The following is a 20,722-nucleotide window of genomic DNA, read 5'->3' on the forward strand; positions in this document are numbered from 1 at the left end:
CCTGGAAGACGAGGGAGGAGGGAGGATTACACTTCCTGATGTTGTAAAGCAGTGTAGGCCTGCAATTGAACATTCAATGAGATTTTTGACCTTAAAACATTGCTTTGTGTGAAATGCAGATTTTTTTTCTGGGACTTTTGATCTCTATTCCACTCAACCATGTCTCCCTTCAGGTATTAGACCCCTTGAAACATCTTTTCCATCACTTTTGTGGCCAGCATAATTTTTTCTAATATTTCAAGTTCGCCTCTCCATAGCAGTCTATTGCAGTTTGCGAAAGTTCGCGCGACTACACAGTCAGTTATCTGAGGTAACAGTAATGCTATGGATGAGTCTCTGTAGATTTCCATGCAAACACTGCCAGGTGCATTCGGCTAACAGAGGGAGAAGGTGGACAGTTTGGAGTTGGATATATATATATATATATATATATATATATATATATATATATACAGACCAAAAGTTTGGACACCTTCTTATTCAAAGAGTTTTCTTTATTTTCATGACTATGAACTTTGAACATTGTAGATTCACACTGAAGGCATCCAAACTATAAATTAACACATCTGGAAGTATAGTACATAACCAAAAAGTGTGAAACAACTGAAAATATGTCATATTCTAGGTTCTTCAAAGTAGCCACCTTTTGCTTTGATTACTGCTTTGCACACTCTTGGCATTCTCTTGATGAGCTTCAAGAGGTAGTCACCTGAAATGGTTTTCACTTCACAGGTGTGCCCTGTCAGGTTTAATAAGTGGGATTTCTTGCCTTATAAATGGGGTTGGGACCATCAGTTGAATTGTGGAGAAGTTAGGTGGATACACAGCTGATAGTCCTACTGAATAGACTGTTAGAATTTGTATTATGGCAAGAAAAAAGCAGCTAAGTAAAGAAAAGAGAGTGGCCATCATTACTTTAAGAAATGAAGGTCAGTCAGTCCGAAAAATTGGAAAAACTTTGAAAGTGTCCCCAAGTGCAGTCTCAAAAACCATCAAACACTACAAAGAAACTGGCTCACATGCGGACCGCCCCAGGAAAGGAAGACCAAGAGTCACCTCTGCTGCGGAGGATAAGTTCATCCGAGTCACCAGCCTCAGAAATCGCAGGTTAACAGCAGCTCAGATTAGAGACCAGGTCAATGCCACACAGAGTTCTAGCAGCAGACACATCTCTAGAACAACTGTTAAGAAGAGACTATGTGAATCAGGCCTTCATGGTAGAATATATGCTAGGAAACCACTGCTAATGACAGGCAACAAGCAGAAGAGACTTGTTTGTGCTAAAGAACAAAAGGAATGGACATTAGACCAGTGGAAATCTGTGCTTTGGTCTGATGAGTCCAAATTTGAGATTTTTGGTTCCAACCACCGTGTCTTTGTGTGCGACGCAGAAAAGGTGAACGGATGGTCTCTACATGCCTGGTTCCCACCGTGAAGCATGGAGGAGGAGGTGTGATGGTGTGGGGGTGCTTTGCTGGTGACACTGTTGGGGATTTATTCAAAATTGAAGGCATACTGAACCAGCATGACTACCACAGCATCTTGCAGCAGCATGCTATACCATCCGGTTTGCGTTTAGTTGGGCCATCATTTATTTTTCAACAGGACAATGATCCCAAACACACCTCCAGGCCGTGTAAGGGCTATTTGACCAGGAAGGAGAGTGATGGGGTACTGCCCCAGATGACCTGGCCTCCACAGTCACCAGACCTGAACCCAATTGAGATGGTTTGGGGTGAGCTGGACCGCAGAGTGAAGGCAAAAGGGCCAACAAGTGCTAAGCATCTCTGGGAACTCCTTCAAGACTGTTGGAAGACCATTTCAGTTGACAACCTCTTGAAGTTCATCAAGTGTGTGCAAAGCAGTAATCAAAGCAAAAGGTGGCTACTTTGAAGAACCTAGAACAGGCATGGGCAAACTTGGCCCTCCAGCTGTTGAGGAACTACAAGTTCCACAATGCATTGCAGGAGTCTGACAGCCACAGTCATGACTCGTAAAGGCAAATGTATTGTGGGATTTGTAGTTCCTTAACAGCGGGAGGGCCAAGTTTGCCCATGCCTGACCTAGAATATGACATATTTTCAGTTTCACACTTTTTGGTTATGTACTATACTTCCACACGTGTTAAATTCATAGTTTGGATGTCTTCAGTGTGAATCTACAATGTTCATAGTATTGAAAATAAAGAAAACTCTTTGAATGAGAAGGTGTCCAAACTTTCGGTCTGTACTATGTATGTATATATATATATATATATATATATATATATATATATATATATATATATATATATATATATATATATATATATTTTTTTTTTTATTGCTCAAATGTAATGCCTCTCGTATTATCTTTTGGGAGACACCTATGTAATTTCCTGTAAAACAAAACACACACACACACACACACACACACACCTCTGTTCAGGAGATGCGGTTAAAAACAAAGAAAACCTTTGAGAATCTCCCATGAAGAGATGGATTGGCCCAAAACCTGTCGGTTCTCTCAGATTTCCACTGCCTACTTTTTCGCTCTAGTGGTCCTTTAAGCGTGATATAGATATTGTGTATAATACAGATTTTGTTTCTATTATTGTAGGCAAAATCAGGTCAAATTTCTCGGAAGCTTTTTGGTTCTAGCAGACGACTCAGCCAGATTTCCTCTGGAGTGACGGAATACAACACTCAAGATTCCTAACTACACTACGACAGGAGATACTGATAGTTGGTGCCTTCTGCTGGCCACACTACAAAGTTCCCACCTGGGGAATAATATATGAAGGACATGCCAGCTGGGTTGATTACTTTTATTGCAAATGGGCTAAAGCACATTGTGGATTTCAGAGGATATGTGTTCAGATGCTTGCCTCAAACCGCTGCTTAACTCTTTCGTTGGCCAGCATTAGCTCCTGCTTGCCAGTAAGAGAGTTACAGAGTACCGTATATAAATCACTGATGATATTTAATCACCATGCCTTCATCCCTTTGTTTGCACTACATTTGTGTTCTATGACAATATCTCAGTCTCAGTGATTTTATTAGGGATTCCAAACACTACTGGGAAATGGGGCTACTTTCCTTTATTGGTATAAAGCCAACAAAGCACTCTCAACTTTAATTTATATGTTTTGTAAATTTCCCACAGTGTAAGTGGGTTGATAAGGGCTGCATATATTCCAGACAATGAAGATGGCATACCCTAATATAGATTTATTTATATTTAACTGGATTATATCAGTCATTCATTTTGTATGACTTTTTTTTTTTTCAAATGTATTTTTCTTGTGAAGCTTGTCTGATATCTTCCTATGTAATGTAATATAGCATTCTAATTTGTCCTCATTCTGTCTTTCATCTCTTTGGTTTAATACCCTTGATTTGCTATCATGGCACTTGTCTGATTGAGATAACAAAAAGCGAAGCAGGTTGTTCCGGTGTACGGCAATCATTGCCAAAACTAGGCGGTGCTATAGCAGCAATGCTATAGTGCGAGGGGCAGGTAAGAGTAATTTGGGGTTCGGGCCGGACCTTCAATTACATCTCTCTCCGAGTTGCTACAACTTGGACGGGAGTAGTATTTAACGTTGCCAGGGTTTTAGCGGCAGCAGGGTGAGCTGTCATTTGTTTCACCCTGTGCCCAGCTCACCGGCAGCATAATAATACGTACGCACAAAAAGGCCTTAACAATGAATACAGTATCTCCCAATGCAGAGAAGAAGTGTGCATTTTGCAGCATATACCATTACTTCAGCATAAGTCTGCACAGCAATTTACATGCAAGTTAGGATCTCTTTGTCCCCATTGATGTCATTAATGGGTACATAATTCATTGATCCCCAGGAATCCTGGATTGTGCATCCATGGTCCAGTAATTCATTATTTATTTAGTTTGTTTTCCTGCATCATGGTGACGACAAAGCATTACCCTGACAGGTGGTAATACATTCTAAGTATATACTATTTGTTTATCCCCAGATTTCTAAAACCATTCAGCTGATTAATATCCAGTGCAATATGTAGTGGCCTAATGGAACCAATCAAGTTTCAGTTTTAGCCAGATGAGGAAAACATTCAAGGATCCTGATTCTATAAACATTTCTCCTAAGTTCCTGCAGGAGAAATCTTCACAATTTATTATTAAAATGCCTTTTTAGATTGAAGGAAGTACTAAAAAAAAGAACTCAAAATAAGTTATCCTAAATTAACATGATATTCTGTTGCCTACTTTTTTTTTCCAATTGTTTAATGTATTTTGTAGGCAAGGCAAGAAAAAACAAACTGTGAGGAAACTCACAAGAAAAGTATATTGCTTTTGGGGCCCCTTTGCCTTAGTAAATATGCCAGTTATGAGTTTTTAAATGACTAGAAGAATTTCAGCCTGCAGAAAGTGGAGTCACACATTACGCTCCTTCACCTTTTACTTAAACACAAAATTAAACTATATAAATCTATGAATCCCACACAAGTTTCACTGCTGATTTCATAAACGCTAGGCTGATTTTCCTCAGTGCTTTAAAGATCCACACTAGTGTTAAACCTGTATATTTTTCTTTACCTCTTTTTTTCATCCATATTATCACTTAAGACTGTGAGTCAATCAATCAATACTGTAGTATTATATTTACTTGAAATAGCTGTACAAATGCATTCAATAATTGATGAGATGATCAAAGCAATCAAACATGATCCCAATTTAGGATTTGGACTGTGCATTTAACTGATCTGCTTATGTTGTTTATTTTCTATATGCAGTTACATATTATGTGTCATACTTATTTTACCAATACCATATGCTGATCTTTTCCTTATGGCTTAATTCCCCTTATACATCATACAATAAGTATGACATGATAATTGTCACTCCAATTCTAGAACTGTCCCTTCTGCATGATGTACACTGAGGACTTTGTTTTTATGTAACCTGAACTGGCATTAGATCATAATCTCCTTTGGTTATTAGTTTGAATAACAAATAGTTTGCCTCTGCTAACAATAGGTACACTTAGGCCTCTTTCACAGTGGAACGTTGTGTTTGATGCGACGTTAAAGTCGCACAACGTGCCCCTAACGCAGTGCATGTAGGTTATGAAATTGGATGTTATTTTGCACTGCGTTATGTGTCTCTTGGTGCGCCGTTTTCGTCGCATACTCATGGAACGAAAATGGCGCATACGTTGCATTTAAAAAAAATTAATTACTGAGCATGTGCAACACACATAACGCAGCAAATACATTGCTAAACGCACAGCATGCAGCACTTTTTAATAACGCTACACATTACACACTAACGCAACGTTTGCACTGTGAATGTCGCACAAACTTTGCATTGCTGTGCGTTACTCTGCGTTAAAGTATTTTCTAACCTGCAATTTTGGCGCACTGTGAAAGAGGCCCAAAATGCAGGGCATAATATTCCAAATGGATCTTAATGCATTTTGCTGGCAACTGTTCTGTGAAATGTAATTTTATTGTTTTAATGTTTTGGTTTTTTTGCTGATGGGTACAAAATAATAATTGGGGTCCAGACGTTTTATTAAGACCAATATACTCCCTTTTCAAAATATCATACATAAGTTTTTACCAGTTGCAAATATTCCACCTTTTTCTTAAACACCATCGGGAACAATGTAGCTGGTCATTTGTTATTTAAGGATATGTAAGCAGTATAGATATATAACTTTATTCTGTATAGCTTTATTACGAAGTAATATTTCCATCTAATTTAAACAGTTTTTATCTAATTTAACACAAGTTCTTGATGTGTATACGTAATAGAACGAAACTTTCATCTTGTATTATTTTCCTAGCTGCATTTGAAAGTACCTGCTGTTTGGCTAGTGCTTGTTTATATCCATATATATTTACGTGGAAGAGTTGCTAATATATCCATTTATATACATGGAAGAATTGATATTATATCCATGTATATATGTGGAAAAATTGCTAATTCTGCAGCTGATTAAGTTTGCCTTCCAAAAATGTATTTGGTACAGGTTTAGAAAAACCGAACCGTTGTTTTTGTACTGACTAAATGTGTATCAATGTTAAGTATTTGAAATCCTACACCAAATATTTTGCTACATTTATGTACATTTTAGAGTCTTTTGTTTAATTTAAAATTACATTGCCACGGAGTTATTTCTTAATGTTGTGTGAATACTATATCTTGTTCTAAGTAATTGGACTAGTTTTTTACTTTTAATTGCAGCATATGCATTGCTGGATTCCATTTTCTATATGCAATACATGTTTTCTATCTTAAATCCATTTTATTGAAATATAATAAAATATTGTCTTCCAATATTAGAAGCACCATACACATTTTTTAAAGTATACCTATCATCCAGCACTGAGAATGTTAAAGGATAAGTAGTACATTTACAAAAATCCAATTATTGAACTATGCCAGAACCCTGTCAGAGAGTCCCTATCACCTCTAACTAAGATGTGCCGCCTTGAAGATATCTGGTGTTAGACCGATCAACCGTTGCTTGAAAACAAAGATAGTGGGTACTTTGTACGTAAAGGCATTCTGTGGTTGATGAGACATTGAGGCCCGATCCAATTCACTTTTACGCACACGTTTTCTCCTAGGAGATAATTTTTCATCTTCTGTTTTAACTTTTGCTCTCTGCAATTGAAAAAGTAGGTGAAAAAGTAATGTCACAATTATTCTATTTTCTTGCTTACTGGTGACTTATAATCTGAAAATATCACCTAGTGGAAAATTTAGGAAAAAAATGATTTGGATCGGGCCCACTGAGTCTCCATACATACAGAGCTGCTGCTGCTGCCATCTTTGGCTTTAGGCAGAGGGCAGCAGGCATCACATCATTGTATACCTTCCAGGAAGAGGGTATCATTGATTTTTTTTTTCTTTGTTATTGGCAGGCTCTTGCGTTGGTTATGGTAAAGTTGTTAATAAGTACCCTTATCCTTTAAATCTCTTGGCAGTCTTGCTGATACGATCACGTTGATTCACTACTCATAATGCAACGAAACAGCACAAATAAACTTCTGTATTGCACGCTAATAAATAAGTGTGACCGATACGTCCATGTACGCTATGTGCACTAGTGTCAGCATAGCGTGCGTTACTTAGCAACGGCTGATGCTTTCTCTTGCCGAGCTGCAGTGACGTAGTGAATCAACCTGTTTGTGTGTCTAATACCTTCAGCAACTGATCCAGAACGAGTGTGAACATCGGGTGCAATAATTAAAGTATGGTCATATTAGCTGCATGCTTGTTACAGGTGTGTGATTTAGATACTACTGCAGCCGAAGAGATCAGCAGGAATGTCAGATAACTGGCATTGATTAAAAGTAAGTAAATATTGCAGCATTCATGTCCTTCTCACTACAGTGTCCCATTAAGTTTGAATATACTGTACTTGCCCCATTCCTACTTTACAAAGAAAAAAAAAGATTAAATGAATACTATCGATACCCAAGTGTTCTAAAATGACAATGCACAAATAATGTTTAAGTAGCTGTGTAAACATTTTCCTACTTTTCATGTTAAATATCAGAGGCAAAAGCTGTAATTTATTGAGGGTAGGATTTAGCTATATTGGGACAAATCAATTGCAGAAGGGGTGTCTGCTTCAATGCACAGCCAGAGTTGCAAATCAGACTACAGAAAGCAAATATCAAACATATCAAACTCTGAAAGCAAACACAATATGAAAAAGCTGTGACAATTAGTTACATTTCCTCTTCTCTCTTCAGACACTTCAGTCAGAAACAGAGCTCCCAACAGCTGCAGCTCTTGTGTCCTGTCTCTCTCTGTCACACACAGAGCTACACATAGAGTGAACTGATCAAGTGTGAGGGGAATTTCCCCTCTCCTCATGGCTCAGTCAGCCGTCAGTTTTGGCGTCAGTAAACTTTGAATGTGTTTTGCTAACAGTAAACAAAGAAGTTGCTACTAAAATGTATACACCAGTATTTAGCAGCACTTCCCAAACAATTCCTGTGTCAATTGAAAAAAATATGTGAATCGATAGTATTCCTTTAATATCAACTGTAAATCTAGCACCTGTGTATGGGGCACCCTAATGACAATAAGACACTTGGGGCCAGACACTGTAGAGTGAAATGTTCACGTTGACCACACTATTAATTTAAAAAAAAATAAAGTATTCATAAATCAGTTGGTTATTTGAAGTGAAGAAAGCAAAGCAAAAATGTATTTTTATAGTGTTAGACCAACTTTCCGTGCAATTTTCCATGCATTAGGCAATACAGTATGTTGAAGCCAAATCAGTCTCCTGATTTATCCTAGATTTAATGGCATGCTCCTTTTCAGACAATGTACTTGTGTGTGGTTGATAGGTTGTCTTTAAAATAAAAAAAAAAAATTATTTGAGCTTGATGCTTATCTGTACATTGTATTATATTAAGACGTCACTGCAGTAATTTTCACTACGTTGGGGAACAAAAACATTTCTAAACCCTCTCAGTAAAACTGACCATATTATTCAGTGCAATATAATTATATCTGTTTATTGTTATTTGTTTTCAAACAGCAATATTATCTTACTGTACTGTTACTACTTTTTGGGGGGGTATAATATAATGGTGCCTCTACATTTTTTAAAACTGTTAAGGGGAACACAACTGCAGGCCTTCTTATCTTATAAAAATACTCAGAACATCAGTTTTTGAGTCTAAAAATGATGGGAGCAGTTTAAAGGTGCGTACACACCTGTGATTGATGTTGCCCATTGTGGATCCCCTTGAGTGACATCGTTGGGCCGGAGCGGCACGTGCGTGATGCCACGTGGGGAGCTGCATGGACATAGAATCGGCAGTCACTGGGGGTGAGTAGATCCACCAGGCGAATTGCTTGTTTGGGGAGACGCTGTATGCACGCCTGATTATCGGCTGAGGCTGTCTTTATTGGCCACCTCAGCCGACTTGAGTCAGGTGTGTTAATGATGTTCAACAGTGACAAAATAAGACTAGTTTAAAATGTAAAATATGATGTGTTAATCTCAGCTCTGTCTCGGAAAACAATTTTTACTGCCCTGACTATGGATTTTTAAAAAGTGGTCTTCTTAAAGGGGACCAGAGACGTTGGGGGAAAGCTGGTATACATACCTGGGGCTTCCTCCAGCCCCATACGCACAGATCGCTTCCACGCCGCCGTCCTCTGCTGCCTGGATCCGCCGACACCGGGTCCCGTCGTTGCCGCGAGTCGGCCAGTCGGCCGGCAGACGCTGCCAATTGTCTGCATCACACGGGGCTCCCTCCATATAAGTACGCCTGAGGCTGCTTACTGCGCAGCCTCATGCGTACGGGTATGGAGGGAGCCCCTGTGATGCGGACAATTGGCTGCCTCTGCCGGAAGTGACGGGACCCGGTACCGCCGATACAGGAAGTGGAGGACTTAGTGATATTCTGATGTAATTATCATGTGACCACTTGGTGCCCTGGTTTTGGACTTCAGGCACACCTTTAAGCAATAGTGACGTAATACCCCATTATTCTCTATGGGACCAGTGTGGTGGGAATGGTCTGGACTTTGAGCGGAAACCAGGTACTGAGAGCTTTAATCGCTTTAAAGGAAATATCATTTTTTTTTGTCTTCTAAAGCTGTTGATTTAGAGCAGCTTTTTCTGCCCAGAATTGGGATTTAAAGTAAATATCCATCCATTTTTTCTTCCTTTTAAATAGAATTTCAAATGGCTTTATTGCCATCTTTTTGGAGGGAATTTTCACTTCTTTCCTGCCCCACTGATGCAACCGGAAGTTTGAACAAATGGAGGGAATGTCCCATGGGAACAGATCTACACATACTAAACCTACTCTGGCGATAGCTGTGGCTAACTCCTTTTCTGGCAGCTACCTCATTTTTAGCCCTGGTGCCAATGAGTTGTCAACACTGGGGGAAAAAACTGCAATATGTAAAAACTGTTCCCCTGGTCTTTCACAACTAAAAATGTTGTAGCTGCAGTTTAACATTTAATTGGTATAGTATGGTACGGTTTGTTTTATGGCCAAAGTACACAGACCTTGCATTCATTTTGCTTTGTGAGGTAAAACTGAAGACAAAAGCTCTTGCCTATTCGGAAAAACAGCTGACTTCAAAGCACAGCTGGCTAGCATAATACCTGAGTTGAAATCAAAGGTTTTTACAAGCCAGCCCTAGATATGTCTGCATAGTTTTCCTTCATACAAATTGCAACAACTCTGAGGGGGAAATAGTATAAACGCTACCCAAGAGTTTGATTGCAGCAGCCATTTCAAACACCCCAGAATGAGCATGAAGCAGGTGGAGTCTAAAAACTTAATCTAGATCAGTGATTCAGAATATATTGTGTTGGCCTTGCACAGGACAATGCTTTCACATGACCAGATCACTTTGAGGTTAAAATTCTGCTCAGAGGACTATTTTAAGCAGGCAGATAAATATTCCAAAGATCGCAATGATTTCTTCTGTAGCACTCTTTGTTTCTGACTTTACTTAAGACTCAATCACTTTTGGTTGACACTTCCCATATTGTTGGCTGGCAAGTTGTGTGGCTCTTTGTTTTGTTTTTTTACTTCTCTAGATATTTCTTGAAATTATATCTTTTAATGATTTGTATTTAAATTTTCTAGTGTTTTGTGCAATATATTTTGTTTTTACTTTGAAGTGTACAAACAATCTTCTACAGAGTGACATAAAATTTTAATAATTATTTTCCTCCTTGCAGTGGCAGAATGGATCAGCATTTGTGTCACAGGTATTTCCGCCACTGGAAGGTCTCTGTGTATATCAGCTCTATTTTGTGTATAGAGTGATTGTGAATGTTTGAAGCGTTTTGCACTTTTCTAGAAACTTCAGATTTGTAAACTGTAACAGATTAATATTTTGTACAGAATATATTTGAATTGACTATTGTATATACTGTAACTTTTGGCAGCAGAGAATAAAACTGAAAATGTCTTAAATGTGATGTTGTGTATCCTTACTTAAACCAGGAAACCCAGTCATAGCAAACAGGAGAGTTATATCGTTTCACAAATATACATAGCAATGTGTCATTCTTCCTGTATCTGTGAATAAGAGTCACAGAGGGACCTACGTATAAAGAAGCATGTACTGCACTGTAGGGCACAGCACATTCAGCACCTGCACACTAATGCATGACTCCGGTGACCTGGAAGAGGCTGCTGGGGACCATTTAGGTAGGATGGGGGGGGCATTAGGACAGCTGACAGTACATGCCTGCTCCCCCCGTTTCTCCATCCTTATTCGGCTCTGGTATTCTTTAACCATTACACTACCCAACCAGTACTAACCAGGGTTTCCCACCCTTTTGGCTGATACCCCATCCCTTTTACTTAAGGCAGTATGCTCTCACCTCTCCCAGTTCCTGTAGCTATTCTATGGCTTGTACTGGAGCCAGCCTCCTGTAATTGTACATGCTGACTCCCAGTCATCAAGGTGGAACTCTGTACATGCAATACACACAGCTGGCATCAGTACAAGCACTGGCATCGCTTCCTGCAGCTGATCTGTGAAAGGTGGGGTAGGAAGGACCACACAGGGAGATCTATCAGGTATGGGAGGAACCATTAGGCAATGGGAGAAGGGGAAGGGGGGCAGTAGACTTCCATAGTAAGGGAGACGCACTAGACCCCAGGCAAAGCTATTAATAGGAGGGAAAACTATAAGGCATAGGGGGGTTACCATCCGACAACCAGGGAAAGCTATAAGGTGAGGAGAACCACTAGACCACCAGAGAAAATCGGGGCACATAGCATAGAGGACACTATACGCAGTGTTTCCCAACACTGTCCTCAAGGCCCACCAACAGTGCATGTTTTGTGGAAGGCCACAGAGGGAGTTAATAAGCTCTGCTGAGACATTAATTACCCCACCTGTGAATGTTTGGTTTTCTGCAAAACATGTACTGTTGGCGGGCCTTGAGGACAGGGTTGGGGAACTCTGCTAGAGGATGCTGTAAATGGAAGGACACTTTAATGGGGACACTAAAAGAGCAATGGAATATCATGATAATATACAGGATGCATAGGAGATAAAATCCCCTTCATGGATCGCTGGCTTGTTGGGGCAGAAAGGCTTGTGTATATCTGTAAAGCTAAGCTGTGCAGAGGCACCAAAGACTGACATAGCAGAGATTTCAGACAAACCGTGAATCCCTGGAGAAGGAAATTGCAACCCACTCCAGTATCTTTGCCCCCCCCCCCACCTTGCAGAAAAAACTGCATGGAAGCAACAAACATGGGCAAGGACAAGCTTTAAGCGGCAGAGGATAGAGGGGTCTGGTCAAGATACAACAGGAATAAAACGTGGCGCTACTGCAATGAAAATACTGTTTAGCAACCTCCTATAACCCGGCCCATTTCTGAGAACACAACCCACAATAAATCAATACACTCTCTATAAACCTTTTATTACCTGTTTACCTTTATAAATGTTTTATCATTGCAGTACAAGGGATATAATGAGTACATAAATGCAGAAAAATATACCTTTATTTTAAAATCCAGTATCACCACCATACATTGTAGCAGCAACACAATTTTAAGTTTTATGCTACATGGAGCAAATAGCCAATACGTGTGCCTTTTATCTCCAGTAGTGCTGAGACGGTAGTTTTAGGGTTAGACTACTTTAGGATTACTAATTGGAAATGTTTCCTGAATAACAGACAGAATTCCATACATACATCAGGTGCATTGCTTTAACTTTTGAACAGATGAATCCCCTTCTCATTACTAATCCAATAGAAAACTGAAGTCATGACCAGGTTCATGTTCTGTCGGGCCTTTGCCTCTGTATAAAGATACAAAGAGGATGTTGTCAGGTACACAATAGGAATGGTAAGGGACACGCATATCTATCTATCTATCTATCTATCTATCTTAAATGTGTCACTAATATACAAGTCATTTTGCAACTGAATGACATTACATATATTCACTCTGCAGCTGCTAGAATTTTCTTAGGAAGCATTTTTGTAAACCATAGCAACAGTATACAGCTTGGTGTGGTAAACACTCATGAATGAACAAATAAAGAAAGAAAGAGTACTTTTGTATGTATTGCATCGCTTTTTTACTCCTGGAGCTTTGCTGGTGTCACACTTCAGTAGATTTGTGCATGTCAAGCAAACTTTGTGGAATAGTTAATGGGTAACCGTTACAAGACTGAACCCTCTGTGCTTGGTCAGGCAGAGATATAATTCACTAGAGCACAGATTCACCATTATACTGGCCAACCATGTGGAAATCTTATCAAGTCGGTGCAGAAGTCTCCTGGGGCTTCTTTCTACCTCAAGACTAAGGGCCCGTTTCCACTAGGAGCGGTGCGATGTGGCTACATAGCCGCATCGCACCGCAGGTGTCTTGAAACCATAAAAGAACACTGGGGGAACCTCAGGAAAGCATTTTTTAATCATTCGCTGGGGCTTCCTGTTGGTCTACACAGCTGTCGCCAAGTGTCAGTCCGCAGGCTGTGCTGAGAAGGGCCTTGCACGTCTGACTTCACAGTGCACGGAAGCTGTGAGCCCGTCACTGAACTCAGCAGGATACCATAGAGAAGCAGAACAGTCTGCAGACATTGTTACTGCTGCCACCAGAGGCGGGACAAGGTCCTCCAGCACCCAAGGCTGATACACCAAAGTGCGCCCCTCCATCCCTGCCACCCCAGCCGTCACACACTGATTGCTATTAGACTAAGAGGCGCCACAGGGCCCACAACCTCCCCAACACCTAAATATCTAGTTATCTGGCTTGCAGTCACTGCCATGTATCCCCTTTTCTTATTTCTTTCTGCTTCAAACACAATTAGGAATGACAGCTGAATGAATTCTGCGCCCCCTCCTACACTGCGCCCTGAGGCTGGAGCCTCTCCAGCCTATGCCTCGGCCCGGCCCTGGCTGCCACCTGGCATCTGTGATTTCTATGTGGCATACTTTCTGTCTGTATGGACACTGGGTGGCAGCAGTGAGGATGGCTAGGACACACTAGTCTCTTGCCAGCCACAGAGTTCCATCTGCATGGAGGAGAGTAGCTGGTGCTGGAAGCTAGTGCAAGAAGGGTGAAGTGAGTGTGGGAAGGAGGGAAGGGGTGAAGTGAGTGTGGGAAGGAGGGAAGGGTAAAGTGAGTGTGGGGAGGAGGGAAGGCTGGAGATGACTGTGCCAGTAGATAGGGAAGCCTAGGCAGTAACCACCCTCTCTTTCACCACCTGTCACGCACGCCCCCACACGGTCCTGGTTGCCTGATGCTGAAGCGATCCTTCGGTCAAAGAAGGTTGGGGACTGCTGGTCTACAGAACCGACCAATAATACACCTCCTTATGAAGGATTCTTATTGGTCCAATTAATGAACCGATGGGTAGCTCTGGCAGAACATTCAAAAATGCTTTTTGTTAAGGCTCTCTTTTAGTAGTGCAGCAGAGCAGATGGTCATAGCAGTCTAAAAGATTTGAAGAAAGAAAAAAAAAAAAGATACTTCAAGTGAACCCAAGGGGAAAATAAACTGAAGAGAAACAATTATATTTATCCTCCTACTCCTAAAAAAAAAAAAAAGACTACGTATTTAAACATATACAAAGTAGGTTGAATGTTTTACAGTCTCTAATCAGTGGCAGCCTATTAAGTGCCCCAAAGTTAGATAAAGGTCAATAGTTCATGTATTTTATATCTCCCTGCCCTCAGAAGTTGTATGGCTTTAAGGCTGTAATTTGCTTATCAGTGATGATTACTACAGTATATTCCCAACAAGGTACTGACAAGACAGGAGCCGTCACTTCCATGCCTTGAAATTTTTTAAGGCAGGAAAATAAAACAAGTTAAACTGCCTAGTTATTAATGTTTTGTACTGTGTATACACGTTTATCTCATCATGTCACATATCGCCTCTGGTACACTTCAAGGACTACGACTGGGATACAACTTTACGTGTAGATTTTGACAAAAGTTCTTTTAATATTACTTTTCTGTAGGTTTTTTTCTTCTTTATACTCGTATCCTGTTATGTTATCTTGTTCTGTACACTTCTACCTTCTTCCAACATTTTCATCTGTAAATTTCTTTTTAACTTCTTTTCTTCTGCCTTCAAAAATCTTGATTTCAGACCCACCTGCTGCAATCAGCTGGTAACTTGTGTGCAATGTGGAAAGGATAGGAGGCTCTGTCTCAATTAGGTTGGATTGGGAGGGTCACGAGGATAAATGCATACCTGACCCAACGTCTTTGTAAACAGGGGATGCTCAGCCCCCTCATTGGCAGTACAGCAGTGGCGATGTTTCTGAATACTGCCAAAGGTCGTTTGAAACCTCCGCATGCACGACAGTGGCCTGCTCCCAGCTCGGACGGAACCAATCAGGCTGCGGCCATATAGTAGAGCATGGCCAGAGCCTCGGTGGCCAGTTTAACCACTTGCCGACCGCACACTCATAACATGCGTCGGCAAAGTGGCAGCTGCAGGACCAGCGACGCAGTACTGCGTCGCCAGCTGCAGCCTAATTAATCAGGAAGCAGCCGCTCGTACGAGCGGCTGCTTCCTGTCAAATCACGGCGGGGGGCTCCGTGAATAGCCTGCGGGCCGCCGATGGCGGCTCGCAGGCTAGATGTAAACACAAGCGGAAATAATCCGCTTTGTTTACATTTGTACGGCGCTGCTGCGCAGCAGCGCCGTAAGGCAGATCGGCGATCCCCGGCCAATCAGCGGCCGGGGATCGCCGCCATGTGACAGGAGACAGCCTGTCACTGGCTGCACAGGACGGATAGCGTCCTGTGCAGCCCGGCTTACCAAAGGGGGCCAGGTAGGAGAGGGAGGGGGAGCATTTCGCCGCGGAGGGGGGCTTTGAGGTGCCCCCCCCGCCAGCCACTCGCAGGCAGCAGAGATCAGACCCCCCCAGCACATCATCCCCATAGGGGGGAAAAAAGGGGGGCAATCTGATCTCCCTGCCTGCACCCTGATCTGTGCTGGGGGCTGCAGAGCCCACCCAGCACAGATCAATCAAACTAGCGCTGGTCCTTAAGGGGGGGTAAAGGGTGGGTCCTCAAGTGGTTAAAAAAAAAAAATTGCCAGGGTCCATCTTGGAGAGGAGGCAAAGCAATCACCTGCCTGTAGGGATGACACCCAGACAGGTAAGTATTCAGCCCTGTGACCCCCTCCTCCCCCATTCCTCTATCATTTAGACAGAGCCTGTCATTTACACTTTAACTTCTTGCTGACCGCTCCACGCCGATTGATGTGAATGTGGCGGCAGCCCCAGGGCCACTCCATGCTGATCGGCGTGAAGTGCTAGGAGAGGGGATTGCAGAAGATTGCACGCACCGATGCGCGAGCATCCCCGCTAGAATGACGGAGCTCTGCTCCGCCATCAGTCTCCCAAGCGGCGAACGCCGCTCGGAGACTGTTAGACGGCGAGTCTAATAGGACTGTACAGCGCTGCGATCTAAGGCATCGCTGTACTGGGGACAGCCGTGTCACTCAGCGGTCCTCTCCAGAGGCACAAAGGCGATCCGCTGCCATAGGCTGATGCCTATGACAGCCGATCGCTGTCATTGGCTAGCGGGGGTAGGGAGGGCGGAATTTAATAAAAATAAAAAATAGAATAATAGCAACCCCCCCCCCCCCCCCCACCCTCAAAAAAAAATTAAAAAAAAAGCTGGCAGGGATCAGACCCCACCAACAGAAAGCTCTGTTGGTGGGCAGAAAAGGGGGGGGGGAGAATCACTTGTGTACCGAGTTGTGCGGCCCTGCAGCGAGGCCTTAAAGCTGCAGTGGCCTATATAGTAAAAACAAAATGGCCTGGTCACTTGGAGGGTTTAACACCGCGGTCCTTAGCTGGTTTTATGTACTCTTTAAACTGCTTGTGCCATGCACGCTATTAATAAGATGAAATAAATTTTTACCTCACAAACAGTCGGGCGTTGGTTACACCAAGAAGTGTTGCTTTATTCCCTTCCACCAGAAGCATACAGCCCTCCCGAAGACCCTGGAAAATGCAAGTTATGCTTGTCAGAAAGAAAACTATGAGTTTTTACTTAAAAGAAAACCTATATCCATATGAGTGTTTTATATAACACAGGCTTATTTGCTCCAAGGTTGTAGAACATAACTGGCCGAAGAAACTTGGTTTGGGTTTGTTACATTGATTTTAGCCCAAAAAAGTTTTCAACTCTTGCTTAGATGATAGCGGACCATACTGAGGCCTTCTGAGCTGGTAGGCCTCTTTTCCACGACAGGCTGTAGGTTGTGTATTCACCGCCTGTCAGCTGCTCACATGGCCAGATTTTATTTTTTTAGAGCTCCGTACAGACGTTTAAAGGTATGTATGGAGATACATCTAAGCAAGACAGCGGTACTCCTCGAGGTGAAATATTCTTGCTACCAGTTTTTCAGATCCATCCTGGTGGATCTGATCTGCAGATGAACATCTGTTAAAGTGTGTATGAGATCTCCAGATCATAGACTATGGATGCATTTTGCAGGAACTGATCTTTTACATGTGTACGGCATCTTTAGAAAGATCAGTGTAAGGAAACGCGGAAAGGCCGCTGTCTCTCGAGGTGAGGCGGCTGTTTCCGCGTCCAGCATGGCGTCACAACGCGGAAAAACTCTGCATGCCGCATAGGCAGTGCGGCGGAATCCGCAATGGTAACGGCGGAATCCGCAATGGTAACGCCGGAATCCGCATCAGAGGCGGCCCCCGCACTAGATACATTGCATGACAGTACTGGTGTGGCTGGGACTGATAGTCCACCAAGATTCAGACTTACACGCGCGCGAGCACAGAGGCAGAGTTTAAATAGCAGTTAAAAGGGAGTCGGCTGACCAGCTGGGTCAGCTGACAAATTCCACTGCTCCCATTGGACCAGCAATTAGGGAGGTCCTGGAAAGGTCCTAGAGTATATATACTGCTGGTTGTTCACTTGCTCTTGGTCTGGCGTGCAATCACATATGTGGGAGCACCCAGATCCGTAGTCAGATCCGCAAGTGTGCCGGAACCAGCTGGAGCTGTAATCCTACACTTAGCTAGATTCTGTTGATAGATAAAGTACTAGTTTGATTGTGATTATCTGTTATGACTTTTGCCTGCCTTGACTACCCTTCTGAACTCTGATCTTGTTACTTGATATTTCTGATACTCTGTTGCCGAACCCCGGCTCGTTCCTTGACTCTGCTTCTGCCTCCTGATTTTGTACCCCGATATATCTGATACCCCGTTGCTGAACCCTGCCTGTACTTTGACTCCGCTTTTGCCTCCTGATCTTGTACTTTATCTGTCTGTGTGTGTATGACCTGGCTTGTCCGATCTCGGGAACCAACCTTACTGTTAGAGGCGGTTCCTCGCTCTGTTAGTAATCCTTCCTCCTGAAGGTTACTTCCAGTCTGTCCTTCCTACTGTCAGTCTGACTCCTCCCGTCTTGGAGAGCTCAGGTCTGCGGAAGGAATCTGTGCAGTACTCCTTGCTGCACTGAGGCCTAGTCCTCTAAGTGTTACTGTTACACCTAACACTACACTCTACTCAGGTGAACAGAGGTTAGTTAGTATATCGGATTATCAGTGATACTGCAGATCACGTATAATCTGGTATACATCTGTATTCCCAGTGATTCTGCAGATCACTGGTAATCAGATCCTCTCTGTGCTTCACCGATCGTTACAATCAGACTTTCAAACCTCCCTGACAAACCTATGTGACCGATAAATTCCTCAGTTTACAAAGATTTTTATGTGATGGGTGTACTCAGCTTAATAGAATAGACTGTAGGTATGGCTCTCATACTACATGGAAGGTGGTAAAATTGGTCTGTGATCTTTCATTTTCCGAAGACTTTTATCTCAAGTGTGTGCTTAGCTATACAACTGCTAGTATAATCTGTAGTAAAAGACACTTGGGGATCCCAAAGGAGCAATTGGGAGAGTGCAGGGGAAATGTCCGATATGTTCCTACAGACGAAAAAAAAATGCTAACCAGAAAACCTGTCTAGTGAATTACTGAAGCAGAACCATAGTAGGGTTTAGGATCACGGATGATCAATGAGATGCACATAATTTTTCCTTTCATTAAAACTGCATGTAAATGTTATGCAGCTTAAATTAAAACCAGGGCTGTGGAGTCGGGCAATTTTGGGTGCCTGGAGTCGGAGTCGGGAAAAAATGCACCGACTCCGACTCCTAATGAATTTGTAACTGTAATTAAAATAGAAAATATGATAAAATGTTCTATTTCTCAGATAATAGTCGTTAAAAATAATGTATATATACAGTAATAGCTGTGCTTAGTCCACAAAAATGAAATAAACCAATCAAAATTAGTTACTTGTGCTGCTTCAATAAAGCAGTCCCCGTATTTTTAAGGTCAGATATACATATTTGATTGTGACTGTGTATATGATGTGTACACAGGAATCTCTTATATATATATACTAAATAACATCTATGCTGTAAGAATAAAGCCTGATGTGTAGCTGTGTCACTAATAGAGATGGTCAACGAGATGGAAATAATTCTGCATTGATGCTGATTTATGCAAATGTATGCACTCCCTTTGCTGATGAAATCAAATAATGTGATATGTTATTCAAATTTGGTTTGGTGACTACAAATTAAAGGGTAACTGAGACGGATGAAAAGTAAAGTTTTATATATATATACCTGGGGCTTCCTCCACCCCCCTCAAGGTAATCAGTCATCGCTGTCCTCCACCACCCGGATCTTCTGCTATGAGTCCTGGTAATTCAGCCAGTCAGCGCTGTCCGGCCGCATGCCGCTCCCACAGCCAGGAACATTCTGCACCTGCGCAATAGTGCTGCACAGGTGTAGTATGCTCCTGGCGGCGGAGTGTGTGCATGCGCACTACGCCTGACTGGCTCAAGTACCTGGACTCATAGCAGAAGATCCAGGTGGTGGAGGAGGACAACGAGGGACTGATTATCCTGAAGGCGGCTGGTGGAAGTCCCAGGTATGTATAAAACTTTAATTTCATCTGTCTCAGGTTTACTTTGTTACATAGTAGTACTATACTCTACATATGCACTCCCCACAGAGCTGCAGGGAATCCACTGAGAATGCTGTGCACATTGAACACAGAGGTGTTGTCTGTTTACAATCTCCTCATTCCCCTGCAGAGTACCTGCACATCATTCTTACATGTACCCACACTTACATTGCCTAGGGCCTGATAGATGTTCTTTGTTCCGGTTTGTACCTTTTACAAGTACTCTTACCAAGGACTAGTTTTAGTCTAAAGGGAATAAATATAGTAGTCTACATATCCTTCTCACTTCAGTTGTCTTGTAAAATTCCTAAGCGTTGGCAGTTAAGAGACAAATTTCATGTTACATACTTTTAATCAACAAAATTGTAATATGCAAATTAGAGGAGTCGGAGTCGTGGAGTCGGATGAATCCTAAACTGAGGAGTCGGAGTCGGTGGATTTTTGGACCGACTCCACAGCCCTGATTAAAACAATAAAGAAAATACTAGGAAGTTATTCTAATTGGTCCAATTTCAAGCTGCATATAATTTACATGAAATTTGAATGCAAGGAGAAATTATTTGAATCTCATTGATCAACCTTATTTAGGACTATGGCTGGTGTTTCCTAATTATATCTACCATGCTCCTGTTCCCAAGGGAGGGAACATGGTGTGAATGTATCAAGGCTTACAACTGTAAATTTTATTTAGTGGGGCTGTACTAAAGTGCATATGTCTGGCCTAGAAGGTGGTCCTTATTTTCTGCAT

The 20,722-nt window shown here is 42.0% G+C and overlaps 2 protein-coding genes across 6 annotated transcripts in view; one reads left to right on the plus strand and one right to left on the minus strand.

Annotated features, from left to right (window-relative positions):
• The window catches only part of NBEAL1 (neurobeachin like 1), a 290,887-nt gene extending 279,950 nt beyond the window's left edge, over positions 1-10,937 (plus strand). For all 3 annotated transcript variants that reach the window (XM_068245018.1, XM_068245019.1, XM_068245020.1), the window contains one exon: positions 2,599-10,937. In XM_068245018.1, the coding sequence (XP_068101119.1) occupies positions 2,599-2,697 (99 nt within the window). In that variant the 3' untranslated portion in view covers positions 2,698-10,937. The remainder of the gene's footprint in view (positions 1-2,598) is intronic.
• Positions 10,938-12,470: 1,533 nt separating this feature from the next.
• The window catches only part of LOC137524779 (alpha-aspartyl dipeptidase), a 65,038-nt gene continuing 56,786 nt past the window's right edge, over positions 12,471-20,722 (minus strand). For all 3 annotated transcript variants that reach the window (XM_068245029.1, XM_068245030.1, XM_068245031.1), the window contains exons 8-9: positions 16,883-16,965; positions 12,471-12,789 (exon numbers count right to left, since the gene is read on the minus strand). In XM_068245029.1, the coding sequence (XP_068101130.1) occupies positions 12,732-12,789; positions 16,883-16,965 (141 nt within the window). In that variant the 3' untranslated portion in view covers positions 12,471-12,731. The remainder of the gene's footprint in view (positions 12,790-16,882; positions 16,966-20,722) is intronic.

Source organism: Hyperolius riggenbachi, chromosome 7, assembly GCF_040937935.1.
Source record: "Hyperolius riggenbachi isolate aHypRig1 chromosome 7, aHypRig1.pri, whole genome shotgun sequence".
Taxonomy (NCBI): domain Eukaryota; kingdom Metazoa; phylum Chordata; class Amphibia; order Anura; family Hyperoliidae; genus Hyperolius; species Hyperolius riggenbachi.